Source organism: Bufo bufo, chromosome 1 (assembly GCF_905171765.1).
Source record: "Bufo bufo chromosome 1, aBufBuf1.1, whole genome shotgun sequence".
In the NCBI taxonomy this organism is placed as follows: Eukaryota; Metazoa; Chordata; class Amphibia; order Anura; family Bufonidae; genus Bufo; species Bufo bufo.
In genome coordinates this window covers 329,052,408-329,072,902 of record NC_053389.1, presented here as the reverse complement: position 1 = coordinate 329,072,902, position 20,495 = coordinate 329,052,408, and the positions used below count along the sequence as shown (strand labels likewise).

General features: G+C 44.2%; 1 protein-coding gene across 2 annotated transcripts in view; it reads left to right on the top strand.

Annotated features, from left to right (window-relative positions):
- Positions 1-4,882: 4,882 nt before the first annotated feature.
- Positions 4,883-20,495, top strand: part of SLC25A48 (solute carrier family 25 member 48) — a 166,886-nt gene continuing 151,273 nt past the window's right edge. Inside the window, exons 1-2 of one of the 2 annotated variants that reach the window (XM_040442224.1) lie at positions 4,883-5,186; positions 6,716-6,759. In XM_040442224.1, the coding sequence (XP_040298158.1) occupies positions 4,979-5,186; positions 6,716-6,759 (252 nt within the window). In that variant the 5' untranslated portion in view covers positions 4,883-4,978. The remainder of the gene's footprint in view (positions 5,187-6,715; positions 6,760-20,495) is intronic. The other variant, XM_040442215.1, reaches the window with a different exon arrangement.

The following is a 20,495-nucleotide window of genomic DNA, read 5'->3' as shown; positions in this document are numbered from 1 at the left end:
AGGCTACCCTATCTTTTTTGGGGGTGATATCGTTAGGCCACATGATAGTTCTAAATTTACATGTGACAATGTCATTGTGCCACTCAGTGCTGACAGTCGGTTATGTGTAGCTGGGGAGTTTGCATATATCAACTTTCAGAGTCACTGTAACCATACCATGCTGTTTTCTGTATTATTTATACCATTATGCAGCTGCAATACACCATGAGTATATTTTTTTGATGGCAATGATAAGGGAGGTTTTGACTATTAAGAAGGGGATGCCCCAATTTCCATTTTATCTTTAATTTTCATATTTGGTGGCTGAAAATATCAAGCCTGTGGGATACGTGGTTTATTCCCATTGCATTCACCTGACTACTGGATTCTGTCTTAGACCAATACTAAGCCTGTAGAGGTCCCCTTCAATTGATTACTATAGTCAGCTTAAGGTCCCACTTGAGGACTTACTTGGTCCTTCCTTTGTTGGGCTGTCCAACTTGAGTGACAGTGGTGAGATTAGCGCGGGAACTGCCATGCTTAGCGGCACTCCCTTTCGCAGGTATCTGCTGCTGTATTGGCCGGCCGACAGATGGACTGTCTAAATACTTTGAGTTCCGGCGGCCGCCTTACGGTCACTCTAGTGCCGGATGCACTGCCAGTATGAATGTGGTGGCGGGCGCGATGTTGCTACATTAGCCATATTACAACTTTTAGCTATTTCATTGCATGTGGGCTCCTGATGTAACATTTTATGTGTAAGAAACTCATCAAGCCTAAGCAAAGTAGCAAGATGAATAGCTAATTAATAGAGAGCTTTAGCAACCCAGCAATTAGTTATTTACATTGAGACAAGGGAGAATAGGACAGTTTATGCACTGATCACAGTTAGACAATTGATAGCACGAGTGAGGGAAGTGTATGTAGCGGCATCAAAGATATAGTGGAGTTGTTACTTTGTATCCGGCTGTGTTTTTCCTTGTCTCGATGCACTCATTCACAGAGTGAGACATTGTTGCTTAACATGAGGGACAAACATGTTTGTGCAGTGTCCCACTATGTGTGGGCACTTTAAACTTCTGAACTGTCATATTTAATGTAATAAGGTATCAAATTGTAATTTCTATTACCAGGCTGGTGTAGGTCTTTACATCTATTCGCCCCCAGGTGGTGCTGGCATCACTTACATATACAGGGAGTGCAGAATTATTAGGCAAGTTGTATTTTTGAGGATTAATTTTATTATTGAACAACAACCATGTTCTCAATGAACCCAAAAAACTCATTAATATCAAAGCTGAATATTTTTGGAAGTAGTTTTTAGTTTGTTTTTAGTTTTAGCTATTTTAGGGGGATATCTGTGTGTGCAGGTGACTATTACTGTGCATAATTATTAGGCAACTTAACAAAAAACAAATATATACCCATTTCAATTGTTTATTTTTACCAGTGAAACCAATATAACATCTCAACATTCACAAATATACATTTCTGACATTCAAAAACAAAACAAAAACAAATCAGTGACCAATATAGCCACCTTTCTTTGCAAGGACACTCAAAAGCCTGCCATCCATGGATTCTGTCAGTGTTTTGATCTGTTCACCATCAACATTGCGTGCAGCAGCAACCACAGCCTCCCAGACACTGTTCAGAGAGGTGTACTGTTTTCCCTCCTTGTAAATCTCACATTTGATGATGGACCACAGGTTCTCAATGGGGTTCAGATCAGGTGAACAAGGAGGCCATGTCATTAGATTTTCTTCTTTTATACCCTTTCTTGCCAGCCACGCTGTGGAGTACTTGGACGCGTGTGATGGAGCATTGTCCTGCATGAAAATCATGTTTTTCTTGAAGGATGCAGACTTCTTCCTGTACCACTGCTTGAAGAAGGTGTCTTCCAGAAACTGGCAGTAGGACTGGGAGTTGAGCTTGACTCCATCCTCAACCCGAAAAGGCCCCACAAGCTCATCTTTGATGATACCAGCCCAAACCAGTACTCCACCTCCACCTTGCTGGCGTCTGAGTCGGACTGGAGCTCTCTGCCCTTTACCAATCCAGCCACGGGCCCATCCATCTGGCCCATCAAGACTCACTCTCATTTTATCAGTCCATAAAACCTTAGAAAAATCAGTCTTGAGATATTTCTTGACCCAGTCTTGACGTTTCAGCTTGTGTGTCTTGTTCAGTGGTGGTCGTCTTTCAGCCTTTCTTACCTTGGCCATGTCTCTGAGTATTGCACACCTTGTGCTTTTGGGCACTCCAGTGATGTTGCAGCTCTGAAATATGGCCAAACTGGTGGCAAGTGGCATCTTGGCAGCTGCACGCTTGACTTTTCTCAGTTCATGGGCAGTTATTTTGCGCCTTGGTTTTTCCACACGCTTCTTGCGACCCTGTTGACTATTTTGAATGAAACGCTTGATTGTTCGATGATCACGCTTCAGAAGCTTTGCAATTTTAAGAGTGCTGCATCCCTCTGCAAGATATCTCACTATTTTTGACTTTTCTGAGCCTGTCAAGTCCTTCTTTTGACCCATTTTGCCAAAGGAAAGGAAGTTGCCTAATAATTATGCACACCTGATATAGGGTGTTGATGTCATTAGACCACACCCCTTCTCATTACAGAGATGCACATCACCTAATATGCTTAATTGGTAGTAGGCTTTCGAGCCTATACAGCTTGGAGTAAGACAACATGCATAAAGAGGATGATGTGGTCAAAATACTCATTTGCCTAATAATTCTGCACGCAGTGTATAGTCAGGGGTATGCTAATAGGAAGGAAGTGAGTAGTGGAGTTGAGAGTTGAAGAGAGCAGATTTGAGGGTTGTGGAGAGGAGCAGTACAAGCCTTGTCCACCATGTAGCTGCCTTTTTAGCCCCTTGGCTCTGGCCAATCTGAGGAAGCACCAAATATGAGAACAACATTATGGCAGCACAGCACAGACCAGTGAGTCTACATCTGGTATAGGGAAAGTCTAGTGGAGGTTAGAGCTAAATTAGCCAATGGACTTCACAAGCAACAGTGACCAGGAGGAACCTAAAAGTACCTGGACACAACCGGATGATTAGTGCGCAGAATTATCCTTTACCACATGCCTCTATTATATAGCGGACTGTAATTATTCAGTCTGCATCCTTTTCAAAGAATGGAGCAGAGAGGACTGATGCCTGTCGTTAGGGAGACTGCCCTGTGGATCGCTAAATAGAAGTAAGAATTTGACTATATCCAGTATCTGAGTGCTAGAGTGTGGACAAGCTTTAGCCAGATATAGAGAGAAGGAAAACTCCTCAAATTGCAATCACCAAGCCTGTTACAAGGAGTACAGCTGAACCAGTATCTGAGTCATTATTATTTAAATTAACTGTACTGACTACCTGGAGACAAGTGACCAAAGTAAACGTTCAACTGTTTTACTACAACCGACTTCTCATCTTTTCCTCCACCAACCTTTGCACCTAACGGCCATGGTTCACGAACAACCGGGGTCCCAGCCTCAAAAGCATCCTAGACACCTTCACCGATAAGGGCACCTCAACTATCATCTGGCTGGTGGTCCCTGCACTAGAGAGTGCCCCGGAAGATTAAGTCTGTCTTCCTCATCACTGCACGCCGGCCCAGGGAAGCTCTGCTAACCGCGAGTAAAGAACTATTACCCCCATCGGCCCACCGTGCCTCATGTGTTGCCCCGGTCGCTGCATTTGTCTTATCTGTGGAGCAGTAAGGCCCAATCTGATCACCTATACTTCTGAAGAAACAATCAGAATGTTTTTTTCTCCTCTCCTTTGTTCCCTGAATCGAATAGTGAAAACCAATAACAATCACAAGTTTATACAAAGGGGAAAATAAGGGAGCTGTGTAGATTTAACATAGGCTATATAGGTGTTCAGCATTTTACAGTTGTATTATTTTCCAAGAAGTGGGTTTTTCCAGTCTTGCCCATTTTTTTATTGTGACAAGTAATATTTTTTTGTTTTCATTTTAGCGTCTACACCAGCTACTGTGAAATGAATTATATATAATGTGACGCAAACAATATTAGTAGTCTCAGCTGTGAACTTTTGTTCTTTGTTTTGGACCCGTATCTGAACAAATAAGTGAAGTGTGAACTGAGCCTAATAGTGACAGACGCTGATGCACACATCCATATACTGTATGTGACCTGTCTGTTATACTGACGCACAGTAACTTTCACTACCAGAAAGGACTTGCTATGCATGATGCTGCAATGCACAGTGATGTACACCAAGATACACTCTCCCTGCAGGCCGGGATATAGCTGATATAATGCGCTTTGTAACTAATTCATCTTACATCCCATGGCATTAGAGACTCAAATTTTCTATTTTGGACAGAGCTAATTTGCATTCCTTTATCCCAGAGGAGCATTACCTAGCCTTTAAGACTCCTTACGGTTTCTAGGCACTGTCCATAAGGAGAAATAGTACCTCTATATCTGCCCCATTATTCCAGATGTAAAATACCTAGTAATTTATTTTCTTTCTACACTGCACATGAACAATCTGTAGCTTAACAAGATATGTGATTAGTATCATACACATAATTTAAGTTATGGCAAAATTGACGTCATTTTGAGTAAAACTGCACCTTAAATAAAAAAAACTTCCATAATCAAAAAACTACTTTTATTGTAGCAATAAAACAGAAGTGGCTTCATAAAAACATTTATTTTAGTTAATAAATTATATTACAACCCAACAAGCACCTTTTGTCCCGTTTCCTAATTTTACTTTAAGGTAAATCATAAACCAGTCTAAGGATTAAGTATTTTATTTTATAAATCAATAAATGTAAGCAGCTACAAAAGACAACCATGAACTAATATAAAAGTGTTGATCGTAATGAAAATGTTGATTATTTGAATAGTCAAAGGACATGAAGAATGGAAATAATTCCTATATTCTCTAAACTGTGTGTTAGTATTATACTAGGAAAAGCTGACAAAGTATGAACTACCACTGGCATTAGCATAAAACAGATGACACAAGATACATGTTCATCTGCCAGGAGAACACATTTGTTTTGCACATCAAAACCTTTGGACTGGAAGAAAGTGAATACACATTTTCGAATGCTATGTAGTTGTCACTGCAAAAAAACTAACTGCATAGCAGAGGAGATTTTGGTCCTAAAACATAAAATGGGGAGAGTCCAAATAGAAGATTTTGTAGCTGGATACCTTGGAGGTAAGTAATAATGCATTGTTTTTATGTAATTTGCTTCAGTAGTACTATATGTGAGCATACGGCACAGTGAATACAGACATATTCTTCTGACTTTTAGGCATGAAATTTGATACTACTGAATAACATTCTGAACATTACTAAAAAAACAATAGGGCCAATTGCCTTCTGGCACAGAGAGTGCATTATTTTTACAATGTCCATTTGGTCCTCAAGGCAAGATCTTGTGGACAATTTTATGTTGATGTCTGTTGCTTACAAGCACATGCAGTCAATATAGCATTCCCGGAGAAGTTTCTTTATGGAAGTCTACTGTATGTACAAAGCTCTTTTAAAAATATGTCAGCACTGTAAAGCCTTATGTAGAAAACTAAATTGCATCTGTATGCACCCTTGAGTTGCACAGAGCCATAGAATGGTGTTCATAGGTAGCTTCATATGCCTTCAATTTCTTAGAGGGTCATATAGTGTTTTTGTTCTATTCTGTACATATCTGACAGAATTTAATTGGCTATAAATTTGGTGACCAAGCAGGCCAAGGAAGTGTTTCAATCTGGCAGAAACAGGCCTGGGAAACCCTTTTTGGTGTGGGTGAGCATTATGCTGCTGAAAAATTCCAGTTTGAAGCCCTGCCATGAGAGGCAACATATGTGGCCAAAGGATATCCTGCACATATCTCTGAGCTGTTATTGTTCCTTGTATTATTACTAGGGGTGACCAACTGTCGTATACTTTGGCTCCCTAGATCATCCCACAAGCAGTTGGGGCAGTGTGTCGCTTCACACTAAAAGCAGGATTGAAGCACCCACCACCAGGCCTCCACACTTGAACCTGACCATCATAGGATCTCAAACAGAACCTGGGTTCATTATCAAAGACGATACAGTTCATGTCTGTAGGCCAGGTTTCTCGTTTACTATACCACTACAAACAAAAATGACAATGGCTGGCTGTCAATGGCAGGACATATACTAAGCACTGGAAATGGTCCAGACAGAGACAGGGGTGTGTAAGATGTCAATGGTGGACAACAAAACTGTGGGAGCTGCCCGTGCTTGTCTTAAGATCAAGCAATCTTCTCTACTGGTGGTCTGTCTAGACCATTCAAAACCTATTCACAATTTGAGCGTGCCTTCACATAACTACTGCTCTCAACACGTCCTAACAGCTTTGTCAGAATGGTCACCAAGAGATACATTACCTGAAAGTAGTCTCTGAGAACCTTTTTTTAGGGCTGCAGGGGAAGCACTTCTAAGTTTTGTGGCAAAACCCAGTATGCAATCAAACTACACATGTAATTATTTACATATCTGCCTGGAACATAACCGCATGCCAAGCTTTTTTCAATAACTGTAAATTGTACCATGTTCTAACAGCCCCCACATTAAGGAGAAATGCAAGATTTCTGTGAAATAATACCTCCATTAGGCCGTACACATGCTACACATACTCAAACTAATAAGAACTTGTGCTTATTCCTTTATGACCCTTTACTTTACTTAAAAAATTCTAAATATTTCTACCTCTTCTAGGGGCTGCTAGTGTTATTGTGGGACACCCCTTGGATACTGTTAAGGTACATAAATTATGTTTACATATATTTTATTGCTGCTTTAATTTGTAATGTGTTCTCATGAATTCCAAAAAGGAGCTGCCAAACTAGAAATATTTTAGGAAACTTGCAAAAAAATCAGTAAAAAATATTCAGATAATATGACATTTATATCAGCTGGTAGAAAGAAACAGAAACACATAGGTGTTACCTGCAGCATCCAGTCAGATTTGTTCTGCTTTTTTGGTATGAGAGGTATCTCTATTATCTGTGTCATTCACTCTCCTGGTAATATCACAACAGTAGATCCCAGCAGAGTTAACTTCTCCTCAAATAACCTCTCAACAGTTACGTAATCTTGGTACAGTAAGTCAGCTCAGTTTTTTTGTATTATTGATTACTTACAAACGCTCACTTCTGCACAATAATAGCACATTATTTAGAAAAAATTTTTTTTTTTTTTTTTTTTTTTGCTACAGTACATTCCAAAAGCCATAGCATTTTCTATGTTTTCCATCATTACAGCCAAATGGAAGCTTGTTTTTTGCAATGACCTCATTTTTGGTTAAATACAGTACGCCTGTAAAGTCTTCAGACCCTTTCACATTCTGTTGTATTGTGGCTTGTGCTAAAATTAACAAAAAATCCAGTTTTTCCCTACATTTCAGCAATCAACACCCTGTAATGACAAAGTGAAAACAATATGATCAAAATCTTAGCTATTTTATTAAAAAGGAAAAATTAAATCTTGCATTGACATAAGCATTCAGACCCTTTACTCATTACATAGTTGAAGCACCTTTGACAGCAATTACAGACTCCAGTCTTGTGTATAATGCCACTAGGTTTGCACACCTGGATTTGGGGATTTTCTGTGATTGTTCTAGGAAGATCCTCTCAAGTTCTGGTAAGTTGGATGGGGACAGCCATCTTCAGGTCTATCCAGAGATGTTTGGGTTCAAGTCAGGGCTCTGGCTGAGCCACGCAAGGACAATCACAAAGTTGCCCCTAAGTTGCTCCTGTGTTGTCTTGCTTGTATGTTTAGGGTCGTTGTCTTATTCGAAGGTGAACCCTTAGCCCAATCTGAGGTCCAGGGCACTATGAATCAGATTTTCATTACGAATATCTCTGCACTTTGCTCCATTCAGCATTCCCTTAACCCCAACCAGTCTCCTTGTCCCAGCCTCATAAAAGCACTCCCACATATTGATGTTGCCACCACCATTCTTTTATGTAGGGACAGTATTGTGGAGTGCCTGGTTTGCTCAAGATATGATTATTTGGGACTAAAAAGTTCAATCTTTGTTACATCAAACCAAAAAATGTTGTTTTTCACAGTCTGATAGTCATTTAGGTGTTTTTTTGCAAACTTCAGATGGTTATTTATGTGTCTTTTACTGAGTAGAGGCTTCTTTCTGGCCACTGTGCCATAAAACTCAGATTGGTGGAGTGCTGCAGTAATGGTTGACCTTCTGGAGTATTCTCTCATCTGCACACAAGATCTTTGAGGCCCAGCCAGAGTGACCATTGGTCACATCTCTTACCAAAGCCCTTCTCCCCAATTACTTAGTTTGATGGGGCAGCCAAGTTTAGAAGGAGTCGTGGTCATTGTAAACATCTTTAATTCAAGACTTATGGAGGCCACTGTGCTCTTGGGAACTTTCAGTGCAGCAGAAATGTCTTTGTCCCCTTCTTCAGATTTGTGACGCCACACAATCCTGTCTGTGAGCTCTACAAGCAGTTTTTTCCTCCTCATGGCTTGGTTTTTGCTCTGGTATGCATTGTCAGCTGTGAGACCTTACAGTGACATGCAAAAGTTTGGGCACCCCTGGTAAAAATTAATGTTATTGTTAACAGTTAAGCAAATGAAATAACCAATAAGCATACAGTTAAATATGACACATTACCTTAGTATTTTAAGCAACAAAAAAAAAATGTTTTATTTTAAGTAGTTAGTATTTACATTTTCAGTAGTTAAAAGATGAAACACACAGTTTTGTACAATTTTAGAGTGAAAAAAGGAAAGGAGTACTTTGCAAAAGTATGGGAACCCAAGGAGATATTAGCGCTCTGATAACTTAAATAGCCTGTTAGGGTTAAGGCTTGTTTACAATCATCATCCTCCTTTAACCTTGTCCCAAAAAACAACAGCCATGGGTTCTTCTAAGCAGCTGCCTAAATAAGTCTGAAAATGGTTGAGGCCCACAAAGCAGGAGGAGGCTATAAGAAGATAGCAAAGAGTTTTCAGGTTGCCATTTCCTCAGTTTGAAATATACTTAATAAATGAAATGGCAATAAACAGAAATAGTGGAGATCAAGAGAAGGTCTGGAAGACCATGAAAAATGTCAGAGGCAGCTGCTCATAGGATTGCTAGAAGGCAAATCAGAACCGGCTTTGACTACAAAAGACCTTCAGGAAGATTTAACAGACTCAGGAGTTGTGGTACATTGTTCTACTGTTCAGCGACACCTGAACAAATATGGCCTACATGAAAGAGTTATCATAAGAAAACATCTGCTGTGTCCTCACCACTAGAGTTGAGCGAACCCGAACTGTAAAGTTCGGGTTCGTACCGAACTGTAGGTTTTTCGGCACCCGAACCCGAACATTTACGTAAAAGTTCGGGTTCGGTGTTCGGCGCTTTTGTGGCGCTTTTTGAAAGACTGCACAGCAGCCAATCAACAAGCGTCATACTACTTGCCCCAAAAGGCCATCACAGCCATGCCTACTATTGGCATGGCTGTGATTGGCCAACTGCAGCATGTGACCCAGCCTCTATTTAAGCTGGAGTCACGTAGCGCCGCCCGTCACTCTGCTCGGATTAGTGTAGGGAGAGGCTGCAGCTGCTGTGAGGGAGAGATCAGGGAGAAATCTTATGAAGAACTGCTTTTTTACTCAGCGATCTACAGCAAATGTGTTTTGTGGGTGCAGTGAACAATTTTTTTGAGCCTGCCCTGAGCCAACTACTGCTGAAAACGAACTTTTTTTTACTTCAGTTTGTCAATATCAATACATAATCGGCAGCCATTTTATGCAACGATAGTGCACCAGCACAGGATATCTGCATGTCTGCAAGTCCAGAAGTACAGCCTTTTGCTTACTGGGGTTAAAAAAAAAACTTTTTTTCATATAGTGCACATCTAGGATTGGACGTGCATAAGTGAGTGTCCCATTTAGGCCAGAAATACAGCTTTTTGCTTACTAGGGTGAAAAAAACCCTCTGATATACTGCACATCTGGGATTAGACATGCATAAGTGAGTGTCACATTTAGGCCAGAATTACGGCTTTTTGGTTACTGGGGTGAAAAAACCCTCTGATATACTGCACATCTGGGATTAGACGTGCATAAGTGAGTGTCACATTTAGGCCACAAATACGGCTTTGTGCTTACTGGGGTGAAAAAAAACCCATCTGTTTCATATACTGCACATCTGGATTAGACGTGCATAAGTGAGTGTCACATTTAGGTCAGAAATACGGCTTTGTGCTTACTGGGGTGAAAAAACCCTCTGATATACTGCACATCTGGGATTAGATGTGCATAAGTGAGTGTCACATTTAGGCCAGAAATACGGCTTTGTGCTTACTGGGGTGAAAAAACCCTCTGATATACTGCACATCTGGGATTAGACGTGCATAAGTGACTGTCACATTTGGGCCAGAAATACAGCTTTGTGCTTACTAGGGTGAAAAAACCCTCTGATAGACTGCACATCTGGGATTAGACATGCATAAGTGACTGTCACATTTAGGCCAGAAATACGGCTTTGTGCTTACTGGGGTGAAAAAACCCTCTAATATACTGCACATCTGGGATTAGACATGCATAAGTGACTGTCACATTTAGGCCAGAAATACGGCTTTGTGCTTACTGAAAAAACCCTCTGATATACTGCACATCTGGGATTAGACGTGCATAAATTACTGTGAAATTTAGGCCACAAATACCGCTGTCATATAGAGTTAAAAAAATAATAATAATTGAGTGCAATACCCTACATCAGCGTTTTTATTGGCGGTTAATTATTTTTAACAGACTTAACCACTTTTTACTTTGCTTTGTGAACGCTAACTATGAAGCAAACATCTAATAAGGGACGCGGTCATGGTTGTGGTGGTGGTGTTGGTGGAGCCTCTGGTGCAGGGAGAGGACGTGGCCATTCTGCCACAGCTACACGTCCTACTGAACCTACTACCTCAGGTCCCAGTAGCCGCCAGAATCTACAGCGATATTTGGTCGGGCCTAATGCCGTTCTAAGGATGGTAAGGCCTGAGCAAGTACAGGCGCTAGTCAATTGGGTGGCCGACAATGGATCCAGCACGTTCACATTATCTCCCACCCAGTCTTCTGCAGAAAGCGCACAGGTGGCGCCTGAGACCCATGCCCATCAGTCTGTCACATCACCCCCGTGCATATCGGGAAACCTGTCTGAGCGTCAAGTCATGCAGCAGTCTCTTATGCTGTTTGAAGACTCTGCTGGCAGGGTTTCCCAAGGGCATCCACCTAGCCCTTCCCCATGGGTGGAAGACATAGAATGCACTGACGCACAATCACTTATGTTTCCTAATGAGGACTAGAGATGTCCCGAACTATTCGCTTGTTCGCATTCGCCACGGAGGGTGAACATATGCGATGTTCGGTCCGCCCCCTATACGTCATCATTTAGCAAACTTTGACCCTGTACCTCACAGTCAGCAGACACATTCCAGCCAATCAGCATACCCTCCCTCCCAGTCCCTCCCACCTCCTAAAAAAAGCAAGGACGGCAGCCCTCTTAGATTCATTCTGAAGCTGCAGTGTTAGTTAGAGCAGGGAGAGTGCTGCTGCTGCTGCTGAATTAATAGGGAAATCGTTAGCTAGGCCAGCGTTCTGTGTCCACTCCACGCATAGTACCACTAATCTAAAAAAAATGACAGTCAGAGGCAGGCCACCCCGCAGGGGCCGTCGTGGTCGTGGTGCTGTGATTTCCTTTGGTCCTAGAATAATGCCCATTGTTCAGAGGCCACATACCCTGAACTCGAAAAATTCTGAGGACATAATTGACTGGCTTACACAGGACACCCAATCTTCTACAGCTTCCGCTCGGAACCTAGATAAACACCATCCTCCTCCAGCTCAGCTTCGGGCACCTCTCAAGTTACCACTCGCCCGCCGCCAACACCAACACTAGCATCACAGCCACTTCACCTGATCTGTCAGAGGAGTTGTTTACACATCAGTTGGAAGAAATGAGTGGTGCGCAACCATTATTGACAGAGGATGTAGATAACAGGGATATGTCTCAGTCAGGCAGCATTACACACATGGACGTACGGTGTGATGATGATGATGTTGTACCCGCTGCTGCTTCCTTTGCTGAGTTGTCAGATACAAGTGAAGCGGTTGATGATGACGATGTGTCCGTGGATGTCACGTGGGTGCCCGCTCGAAGAGAAGAAGAACAGGGGGAAAGTTCAGATGGGGAGACAGAGAGGAGACGAGTTGGAAGCAGGGGGAGGTCGTCGCAAGGAGCTAGTGGCACAGTCAGACAGCATGTATCGGCACCCGGGGTCAGCCAGACAGCACGCCAATCAACGCATGCTGTTGCCACCACCAGAATGCCGTCATTGCAAAGCTCAGCAGTGTGGCATTTTTTTTGTGTGTCTGCCTCTGATAACAGCGATGCCATTTGCAACCTGTGCCAAAAGAAACTGAGTCGTGGGAAGTCCAACACCCACCTAGGTACAACTGCTTTGCGAAGGCACATGATCTCACAACACAAACGCCTATGGGATCAATACATAATGAGTACAAGCAGCACACAAACTCAAAGCCACCATCCTCCTCCTGGTCCAGCATCTTCAGCCACGTCAACCACTGCTGTCCTCCTTGCCCCCTCTCAACCACCCGCCACTCCGCCTCTCACCTTCCGCAGTTCCTGGTCATCTGCCCACAGTCAGGTGTCTGTCAAGGAAATGTTTTAGCGTAAGAAGCCAATGTCACAGAGTCACCCCCTTGCCCGGCGTCTGACAGCTGCCTTGTCGGAACTCTTAGCCAGCCAGCTTTTACCATACAAGCTGGTGGAGTCTGAGGCCTTCAAAAAATTTGTAGCTATTGGGAGACCGCAGTGGAAGGTACCCGGCCAAAATTTCTTTTCACAAAAGGCAATCCCCAACCTGTACTCTATTGTGGAAAAGGAAGTCATGGCATGTCTGGCACACAGTGTTGAGGCAAGGGTCCATCTGAGCACTGATACCTGGTCTGCAAAGCACGGTCAGGGCAGGTATATCCCGTACACTGCGCATTGGGTAAACCTGCTGACAGCTGCCAAGCATGGAATGCGTGGCTCTGCAGAGGAGTTGGTGACACCGCCGCGACTTGCAGGCAGGCCTGCTGCCACCTCCTCTACTCCTCCTACTCCATCCTCTTCGCTAACCTCCTCGGCTGAGTCCTCTTCTGCTTCTGTGTCTTGCTCCACATCAACTGCACCCCCCCAGCTCCCCAGGGGATATTCCACATCCCGGATATGACAGTGTCACACCGTCTTGGGGTTGACTTGCCTGAAAGCAGAGAGACCCCGCACCAACTGGAGATCGGCAAATGGTGTGTGACAACGGAAGCAATTTGTTGGCGGCATTGAATTTGGGCAAGTTGACACATGTACTGTGCATGGCACATGTGTTGAATCTGATCGTACAACGCTTTGTGTATAAGTACCCAGGCTTACAGGACGTCCTCAAGCAGGCCAGGAAGGTGTGTGGCCATTTCAGGCATTCCTACACGGCCATGGCGCACTTTTCCGATATTCAGCGGCGAAACAACATGCCAGTGAGGCGCTTGATTTGCGACAGCCCGGCACGTTGGAATTCAACACTCCTAATGTTCGACCGCCTGCTCCAACAAGAAAAAGCTGTCAACGAGTATTTGTATGACCGGGGTGCTGAAACAGCTTCTGTGGAGCTGGGAATTTTTTTGCCACGTTACTGGACGCTCATGCGCAATGCCTGTAGGCTCATGTGTCCTTTTGAGGAGGTGACAAACCTAGTCAGTCGCACCGAAGGCACCATCAGCGACCTCATCCCATTTGTTTGCTTCCTGGAGCGTGCCCTGCGAAGAGTGATGGATCAGGCCATAGATGAGCGTGAAGAGGAAGAGTTGTGGTCACCAACACCACCAGAAACAGCCTTATCATCATCGCTTGCTGGACCTGCGGCAATGCTGCAAGAGGAGTCTGAGGAAGAGGAGTCAGAGGAGGAATGTGGTTTTGAGGAGGAGGAAGATCAACCACAGCAGGCATCCCAGGGTGCTCGTTATCACCTATCTGGGACCCGTGGTGTTGTACGTGGCTGGGGGGAAGAACTGACCTTCAATGAGATCAGTGAGGACGAGGAACGGGACATGAGTAGCTCTGCATCCAACCTTGTTCAAATGGGGTCTTTCATGCTGTCATGCCTGTTGAGGGACCCTCGTATAAAAAGGATGAAGGAGAACGACCTGTACTGGATGGCCACGCTACTAGACCCCCGGTATAAGCAGACAGTGGCTGAAATGTTACCGAATTACCGGAAGTTGGAAAGGATGCAGCAGTTCCAAAACAAGTTAAAAAGTATGCTTTACACAGCGTATAAGGGAGATGTCACAGCACAACGGGAATCTAACAGGGGAAGAGGTGAAAGTAATCCTCCTCCTACCACGACCACGCCAGCAAGGACAGGACGCTTTACAGACGTGTTGTTGATGGAGGACATGCAGACCTTTTAAATTCCTACGCATCGCCACAGCCCTTCGGGGTCCACCCTCAGAGAACGACTTGACCGACAGGTAGCAGACAACCTCGCCTTAACTGCAGATATCGACACTCGGAGGAGCGATGAACCCCTTGACTACTGGGTGTGCAGGCTTGACCTGTGGCCTGAGCTATCCCAATTTGCAAACTTCTGGCCTGCCCGCTTCAAGTGTCCTGTCAGAAAGGACCTTCAGCACAGCAGGAGGTATTGTCACTGAGAAGAGAAGTCGCCTAGGTCAAAAAAGTATAGATTACCTCACCTTTATTAAGATGAATGAAGCATGGATCCCGAAGGGACTGACAGTGCAGCACCTGAAACTACGGATACTAGAAGCCTGTGCTAGCATTTCTCCTGTGGTGTTGCTATCAGTGTGTGAAGAGTGGGAGAAGAGGGTTGCATTGACAATCCAACACAATGGGCAGCACATTAAACACATTTTATAAGTGGTCAGAAACTTGTAAATAACTCATGAAAGAATAAAGTTAAGTTAAAACCAAGCACACCATTGTTTTTCTTGTGAAATTCCCAATAAGTTTGATGTGTCACATGACCCTCTTCCTATTTAAAAAACAAAAGTTGGATTCAAAATGGCCAACTTTAAAATGGCCGCCATGGTCACCACCCATCTTGAAAAGTTTCCCACCTCACATATACTAATGTGCCACAAACAGGAAGTTAATATCACCAACCATTCCCATTTTATTAAGGTGTATCCATATAAATGGCCCACCCTGTAGTACATCTTCTATGTACTTTATCATTTGGCTATAATAACCTGCCTACATTTAGTGCGCTGCTTGTGCTGTACATAGTGCGCCCTGTGCTGATGAATGGCGGGTAAAGTCTAAGGCATATTGGTATGCCTTAGACTTTTTCCAGGGTGCGGGTGCTCACAGACAGGGCTCTGAGTGCCGCCTTTGGCACCAGTGCCATAGGTTCGCCACCACTGATCTAAGGTGATCATTAAAGCCTACTAGGCCAACAATGGGCCCACACTGCAGAATCATTGTTTTCTGGGTCACTTAACTTTTACTGAACTACCTGAGCACGACCATAGACTTTGAAAAACCGCCATCGCCTGCAATCTCCCGAACGTGCGCACGAGCACAGTCATCACTACACCAAGATTGACACATAGAGGAATAAAATTTATGCCATGAGTGTGTCAACTATTGACGACAACTCTTTGTGGTTGTTTGTGGCGCGTTAAACGGGGAGTTTGGTGTGTCAGAGTTTGGTCTGTCACTGTGAAGCGGGCGTAACCCTTACACTACCTGATCGATACAACACCATACCTGATCGTATACACACACTGGATGTTTTAAAGCACGTTATTCCAAACAATTTTGGAATGTTAGGTGATTTATTGCCTTCATGGATTAAAACCTGACTCTGCGTCAACTACGTAATTTTCCATGGGAGTTTTGCCAAGGATCCCCCTCCGGCATGCCACAGTCCAGGTGTTAGTCCCCTTGAAACAACTTTTTCATCACTATTGTGGCCAGAAAGAGTCTGTGTGGGTTTTAAAATTTGCCTGCCTATTAAAGTCTATGGCGGTTCGCCCGGTTCGCCAGTTCGCGAACATTTGCGTAAATTCGCGTTCGCCGTTCGCGAACGGAAAATTTTATGTTTGCAACATCTGTAATGAGGACATGGGAATACCACCTCAGCACGTCTCTGATGATGGCGAAACACAGGTGCCAATTGCTGCGTCTTTCTGCAGTGTGCAGACCGAAAAGGAGGACGATGCAGGGGACGATGAGGTCCTAGATCCCACATGGAATGAAGGTCGTGCCACTGACTTTCACAGTTCGGAGGAAGAGACAGTGGTGAGACCGAGCCAACAGTGTAGCAAAAGCGGGAGCAGGGTGCAAAAGCAGAGCAGCCGTCGTCAAAACAGTTTGCCTGCTACTGGCCACCGTCACCAGGGATCGAGCACACCAAAGACCGCTTCAAGGAATTCCCTGGCATGGCCCTTCTTCACACAATGTGCTGACGACAAGACCCGAGTGGTTTGCATGCTGTGCCATCAGATCCTGAAGCGAGGCATTAACGTTCTGCACCTTAGCACAACCTGCATGACCAGGCATCTACATGCGAGACACAGGCTGCAGTGGAGTAAGCACCTTCAAAACCAAGAAAGGGCTCAGGCCCCTCCTGCTCCCTCTTCTGCTGCTGTCTCGGCCTCTTCCTCCGCCTCTGGAGGAACGTTGGCACCTGCCGCCCAGCAAACAGAGGATGTGCCACCAACAACACCACCTCCGTCACCAAGCATCTCCACCATGTCACACGGAAGCGTTCAGCTCTCCATCTCACAAACCTTTAATAGAAAGCGTAAATTCCCACCTAGCCACCCTCGATCCCTGGCCCTGAATGCCAGAATTTCTAAACTACTGGCCTTTGAAATGCTGTCATTCAGGCTGGTGGAGACAGACAGCTTCAAACAGCTCATGTCGCTTGCTGTCCCACAGTTCGTCGTTACCAGCCGCCACTACTTCTCCAGGAGAGCCGTGCCCTCCCTGCACAACCAAGTATCGGATAAAATCAAGTGTGCACTGCGCAACGCCATCTGTGGCCAGGTCTATCTAACCACAGATACGTGGACCAGTAAGCTCGGCCAGGGACGCTATATCTCCCTAACTGCACACTGGGTAAATGTAGCCTCCCTGCCCCCTGTTGCCTCCTGTTCCTACTCGGCTTCCTCCTCCTCTTCTACCACCTCCTCATCCGGTCAGCGACAGACCTTCACCACCAACTTCAGCACAGCCAGGGGTAAACGCCAGCAGGCCGTTCTGAATCTGATGTGTTTTGGGGACAGGCCCCACACCGCGCAGGAGTTGTGGCGGGGTATAGAACAACAGACCAACGAGTGGTTGCTGCCAGTGAGCCTTAAGCCCGGCCAGATGGTGTGCGATAATGGGCGAAATCTCGTTGCAGCTCAAGTGGAAGCACAAGGCGAAGGCAGGGGAGGAGTAAGAGGTCGCCAACGTAGCTGTTTCAGCGCCAGCACCTCAGAAGGCAGGGTTAGCATGGCCGACATGTGGAAAAGCTTTGTCACCTCGCCGCAACAACCGGCCCCAACTGCTTATATGGAGCGTGTTAGCAGGAGGCAGCATTTGAACAACATGGTGGAACAGTACCTGTGCACACGCCTACACATACTGACTGATGGTTCTGCCCCTTTCAACTTTTGGGTCTCCAAATTGTCCACATGGCCAGAGCTTGCCCTGTATGCCTTGGAGGTGTACTCTCTGAACGTGTATTTAGCACGGCAGGAGGCGTCATTACAGACAGACGCCCCAGCCTGTCCACAGCCAACGTGGACAAGCTCACGTTTATTAAAATGAACCAGGCTTGGCTCCCTCAGGACTTGTCTGTACCTTGTGTATAGACAATTCTAACAGCCTAAACCATCCATCCTTGTACTCAAGTGCACTTATTCCTTTTTTTTTTTATATGTGCCAATATTTGGGGGGATACCCCATGTAAAAATGCAAAATAACACACATCTGTGTTGGCTACCTATTCCTCCTTTGCCGCCGCTTCCACCTAGACCGCCACGTGAGCCTACACGGCCACATCCACCCATTCACCGCCTCCTCAACTTTTTCCTCCTACATCATTCATAATTTTTATTTTTTTAAGTTCTTTTATGTTTTTTTAATTCATTTCCCTTTCCACATTTGTTTGCAGAGCATTTGCCATGCTCTTAAGCAAATTTTGCTGCCTTTTGCAGCCCTCTAGCTCTTTCCATGAAATTTTTACAGCCATTTTAGTGCTCAAAAGTTCGGGTCTCCATTGACTTTAATGGGGTTGGGGTTCGGGGTCAAGTTCGGGTCCCGAACCCGAATTTTTTTTTCAAGTTCGGCCGAACCTGCCAAACCAAAACATCCAGGTGTCCGCTCAACTCTACTCACCACAAAGCATCAGAAGTTTGCAAAAGAACATATAAACAAGTCTGATGCAGGAAACAAGTCCTGGCAACCATTGAGGTTAAAATAGAACCATTGGCCACAATGAGCAAATGTATGTTTGGAAATCAAAAAGGCACAGAATTTCATGAAAAGAACACCTCTCCAACCATTAAGCATTAGTGATGAGCGGCAGGGGCTATATTCGATTTCGCAATATTTCACGAATATATCGGTAAATATATTCGCGGGTATTTTCTTGATTGCGAAAATCGGCAATGTAATACTCGCGTAATGCATGCGGGTACAGTTTTCAAGTTGCTAGAAGTTTACTGAGACTGGAGATAATGGTTGGCACGGCAGAACTAATATATTCGCAATTGCGAAAGTTGGCAATTAATGATGTGCATATTTTTGCGCAATACGTGCAACTGGGTGACATCACAGCACTATGTATGTATGGACAGCAGAACCTATTGCAGCGTCCCACTACGTGTGTGTGGGCACTGCTTAAAAGTACTTTTTGATCTCAACAATTGCATTGTACAGTATGGTATAACTTTGCATTTATGTATCTGCAAAATCCCTGCTAACAGGCCTATTAGGTGTAATTTATACATCCCACCACTAGATGGGGATAAAGTTCAGGTCCTATATATACTCAGATCAGGCCTAGTGAGACAGAAGAGTTGAGATGAGAGGAGTAGATTAGGCAGATTAAGAGTGGAGTCAGTTGAGACCACAGGTCAGTGTGAAGATCAGTGTGTATATTGACACTGAGAGAGTGAAGAGGTGCAGATCCAGCACGTCAGCTCTAAAGGGAGGTTTTAGTCCAGAAAGGGACAAGAGAAAAGGACAGATTCAAATTCATCGAAAGGATAAAAGCCGTAAACCAGGCATAAAGGACCTTTGGGATATTTTAGGTGAAGGATACCATAGCCTCCGGCAACCTCACCAGAAGCTCCACTGACATTGAAGTAACCCACTGCTCCAAAACCAAGAAACCTAAACAGCCTAAAACAGTGGATTTGCAGATTTAACTCTGTACCATCTAGAGACTGCATAATAGTACTGCTGCAACCAAAAGACATCCAAAGTAAAAGTTGTGAGTTGTATCTTACCACTGTCTACCTCATTATTACTACCTATACTGCCCTATCAGCTACACTATAAATCAATGTAACCTACACTGACTGACTATCTCCCCCTAACTATCCGAATTATATATCTAAGTTAACTGTCTAATGTATATACAGCAAAGCACAGAGCACAGCAATGACACTGCTGTCTCTCTCAGAACTCCATAAAGCTACAGAAAGTGTCTGCTGGGGAGTTTCTTATATAGTAAGAGGTAGGCAACTTTCCTATTGGTTGCTAGGGATGTTGCTAAGCTCAGACAAAGACATTGCAGTCTTCTCATTGGCCCCACAAGCAAGAGGGAGGTTACTGTACTGATGAAAAAAAAGAAAAAGGAGAATATTTGAATTTCTGAATATATAGCACTACATTGAAAATATTTGCGAATTCTTGAAGTAAAATATTTGCAATTTGAATATTCGCGCCCAACATTATTAAGCATCTGGGTGTATCAAACATTATTTGGGGTTGTGTTGCAGCCAATGGCACGGGGAACATTTCAGGGGTAGAGGTAAGAATGGATTCATTGAAATTACAGCAAATTCTGGAAGCAATCATAACACCAACTGTAAAAAAGCTGAAGTTCAAAAGAGGATAGCTTAAATAAATAGATAATGACCCTAAGCACACCTCAAAATATACAATAGACTACCTAAAAAGGTGCAAACTGAAGGTATTTACCATGGCCCTCACAGTCACCTGATCTGAACATCATGAAAAATCTATGGACAGACCTCAAAAGAGCAATCCATGCAAGAAGGCCCAGGAATCTCACAGAACTGGAAGAGTTTTGCAAGGAAAAATTGATGAAAATCCCTCAAACAAGAATTGAAAGACTTTTTGCGGGCTACAAAAAACAGTTACAAGCTGTGATACTTGCTTAACCACCTCCGGACCGCTGTACGCACAGACGCGTCCTGGAGGTGGTTGATTCATTCCGAG